This window comes from Lactuca virosa, chromosome 9 (genome assembly GCF_052849685.1).
Source record: "Lactuca virosa cultivar CGN04683 chromosome 9, Lactuca_virosa_CGN04683_v6, whole genome shotgun sequence".
Lineage (NCBI taxonomy): Eukaryota > Viridiplantae > Streptophyta > Magnoliopsida > Asterales > Asteraceae > Lactuca > Lactuca virosa.
In genome coordinates this window covers 188,347,338-188,351,018 of record NC_136434.1, presented here as the reverse complement: position 1 = coordinate 188,351,018, position 3,681 = coordinate 188,347,338, and the positions used below count along the sequence as shown (strand labels likewise).

At 37.6% G+C, this 3,681-nt stretch overlaps 1 protein-coding gene across 1 annotated transcript; it reads left to right on the top strand.

Moving 5' to 3' along the window:
• The first annotated feature begins 1,157 nt into the window (after positions 1 to 1,157).
• Positions 1,158 to 2,579, top strand: LOC145140120 (uncharacterized). Its single transcript, XM_079073715.1, has 4 exons — positions 1,158 to 1,349; positions 1,436 to 1,685; positions 1,791 to 2,338; positions 2,400 to 2,579. The coding sequence occupies exons 1-4, from the start codon at positions 1,158 to 1,160 to the stop codon at positions 2,577 to 2,579; spliced, it is 1,170 nt and encodes a 389-aa protein (XP_078929841.1).
• The last annotated feature ends 1,102 nt before the right edge of the window (positions 2,580 to 3,681 follow it).

Here is a 3,681-nt window from a genome sequence, read left to right as displayed (position 1 = left end):
ATGATTTATTTGATAACCTTATGGAAAATTTGATTGGGAGTGATGAGGATAATGCAGAGTATGAAGGAGATGGAGAATCTGAAGAGGGTAATCAAGAGTATGAAGAGGATGATGAATCTCAAGAAAGTGATCCACAGTATGAAGAGTATGATGATTCTCAAGATGAGAAACAAATAGAAAATGAAGTTCATGTGGATGACATAATGGATGTTGACAACAATATTCAAGATGTGGATGTGGACATGGGAGACTTCACTCTCAATGTTGAAAGTGATGTAGAAGGTTCTTGTATAAATGTTGTTCATGGGCATGAACCTGAAGATATGGAAGTGATCAACAATGAGGAATTTGAATCTTTGGATGAAGGATCTGACCAAGACAGAGAGAGAAGAGCTCTTATCAAGAATTTGAGAAAAGAAAAAAGGTGCAGTCTTGGGGCAGTACATAAACAATCATTTTCAGTTAGAGATAAATTTAATAGTAAAAAATATTTAAAGGAGGCAATTGATCTGCATGCACTAGAATCAAGAAGGAATCTTTTCTTTAAAAAAAAATAACAATGTAATGTGTAGAGCACAGTGTAGAGGAGTTGTACCTGTCACCAATAAAGGCCAAGTGGGTAGTCAAGCTACCACTTCAAAAAGAAAGGGTAAAGAATTAAAGACACAAAAAGTAACATGTGGTTGGTATATTCATGCATCTAGGTCAAATCCTGAATCCGACTGGTTTATAAGGACCTTAAACCAAACTCACACATGTTTGCAAACAAGGAAACTCAGGGCTTGTACTGCTTCTTTAATCAGCAAGAAAATTTTTGATCAAGTTGAGGCAAATCCAGATATACCTTTGAGAGCTATACAAGATCACTTTCAAAAGACCTACTAGGTGGGTGTTACTATGGACAAGGTGTTCAGGGCAAAGGATAAGGCAAGAAAGCATATACTGGGGACTACACAAAGCAGTATGAACTGTTGAGGGACTATGTTCTCGAACTTCAAGCTACCAACCCAGACACCACAGTGAAAATAGATGTATGTTCTGAGCCTAACCCTGATTCCCCAACCAGGCAGTTTAGAAGAATTTATGTGTGTTTGGGTCCACTGAAAAAAGGTTTCAAGGCATGCATTAGGGACTTATTAGGTTTTGATGGTGCCTTCATGAAAGGACCATTCCCTGGGCAGGTCCTTTCAGCAGTTGGTCTTGATTCCAATAATGGAATTTACCCATTAGCATATGGGATTGTTGAGTCTGAAAACACAGAAAGCTGGAAGTGGTTTTTAGATAACCTTGGGGATGACTTGGACCTTGGAAGAAACTCAAATTTTACTTTCATAAGTGACAGGCAAAAGGTAAAGTTGGAAGTGGTTTTTATACATTTGGTCATTTAAAGTGTGGTTTTTAGTTAATTCTAATGATTGACAATTGATTCATGCAGGGTTTACATACAGCAGTTGATCAATTGTTTCCCAATGCTGAGCATAGATATTGTAACAGACATATTCATGACAATATGAGGAAAAAATGGAGGCAAACAGAGTACATGGACCACTTATGGAGGTGTGCCTCAGCTACCACCATTCCTGAGTTTGAACATTTGATGAAGGAGTTTAGTCAGTATGATAAGGAGGCATGTGAATGGTTAAAGCAAATTCCTCCTGCACATTGGGCAAGGAGTCATTTTTCAGGTAATTCTATATATTCCAATTTGGTCCTTATGTCTTTCACTTAGTGAGCTGTTATAATTGTATGTTAATTGTATTAAATGTTTTTTAATGGTAATGTACTAACAGGAAGAGCAGTTTCTGATGTGTTGATATCAAACATGTGTGAAGTGTTTAATGGGAAGATAGAGAAAGGAAGGGATAAACCTGGAATTGGATGTTTAGAATACATAAGGGAGTATCTAATGAAAAGGATATGTAATGTCATGAAGGAAATGAAAAAGGCTAAAGGTCCACTAACACCCACATCAACAGACATCCTAGCTGCAAGAAAAACAATTGCTTCACAATACATTGCTAGGTGGAATGGGGGAGACAAGTATCAAGTCACAGGAGCTTTGCAGGATCAACATGTGGTTGATGTTAGGAACAAAACATGCACTTGCAGAAAATGGGAATTAATTGGAATTCCATGCAGACATGCAATTGCAACTCTGAATGAGATGAGTAAAGACCCAGAGGCTGAGCTTGACATTTACAAATGGGTTCACAAGGTGTATTTTCTAGAGACATGGAAAAAGGCTTATTCTTTTAAGGTGGAGCCAATTAAGGGGAGATCCATGTGGCCCAAAAGTGAATGTACCACAAAGCTAATCCCTCCTCCACATCGCACTCAGGTGGGAAGGCCTAAGAAAAAAAGAAGATAAAGTGAGGGTGAAAGGTTAAGCAAAAAAGCAGAGGGCAAGTCAAGGTGATGGAGTGAATGCTACACAAGAAGGAGGTTCCCAAAAACCAACAAATGATGGAGTGCAAAAGCTATCAAGGAAGCATATCAGTGTTACTTGTAACAAATGCAAGAACAAGGGACACAACTCTAGGAACTGTAAAGGGAAAGGTGGGAATCAGTCCAAGAAGTAATGTGTTATTCATGCATGGGGTTTTCTGTAATTTTGGTTGGTTATGAAAACTTGGTTGTTATGTTTACAATATTTTGTTGAAAACTTTTGGTTAGTTGTTATGAAAACTTGGTTGTTATCTTAGGTATGGTAATGTGTCCCTTTTGGTCATGTTTAGAATCTTTGTTTGTTATGTTTAGAAACTTTGGTTGTTTTATTACAAATCTTAATGAAATGTGCATTTTGGTTATGTACAATTGGTTCTAATATATACATTTTGGTAATACATTCACACCATTTCTATTCATATGTTAATTCTGATACATTCATACCATTTTGGTAAAACATTCATTAACATCATAAGTCACTACAAACATGATCACATAAAATTACAACAAAATGACCAAAATACCCTTCACAGTATACCCCTACACAAACCAAATACAGAAGAAGACAATCACAAAAAAACCAACTTCCAAACAGGTATATTTTCAGCTTCAAATTGTCATTCTTCATTGCTTTGCAATTTGCCACCAACGTGTTGTTCCTGCATATCAGTTCAGTGCATTGATCCTGTAGCATGTTCATACTTCTAACCAACTCATTGCACCGTTCCTGCACTGAATTCAAATTTCTTAGCAGACCAGATATGATGGCTTTAGACCTAGCACACATTAGGGGATCAAGCCACCCGATAAACCCACAAACGGAATCATTCATAGGGCATGCAAAAAATCTCCTTCCTGGATTCATAAGGGTCCAAGACGTTTTCACCACAACAACTTTTCCACAAAAACATAGAACCATTTTTGTTGTAGCAAAGCTCAAGAAGAAGAAGGGTAGAAGAAAAGAGACGTTGGGGAACTTTAGGGAAGAAGATCGCAGGAAGTGGGGATATTTAAAAGGAATTATGCCAAAAAAACGTTTATGCAAAAATGGTCCCTAACATATGAAATGACGATTTTACCCTCACGTGTGAGGCACATGAGGGGGCTTAACAGATCCTTCTTAACGGGATTTAAGTCCTGGGACCAAAACCACATACAAACCACTCCATAAGGACCATGGATCCAAAAAACTCGTGGTTTCGACTAAAACCCAAAAATTTTGCATACCACAGGGAC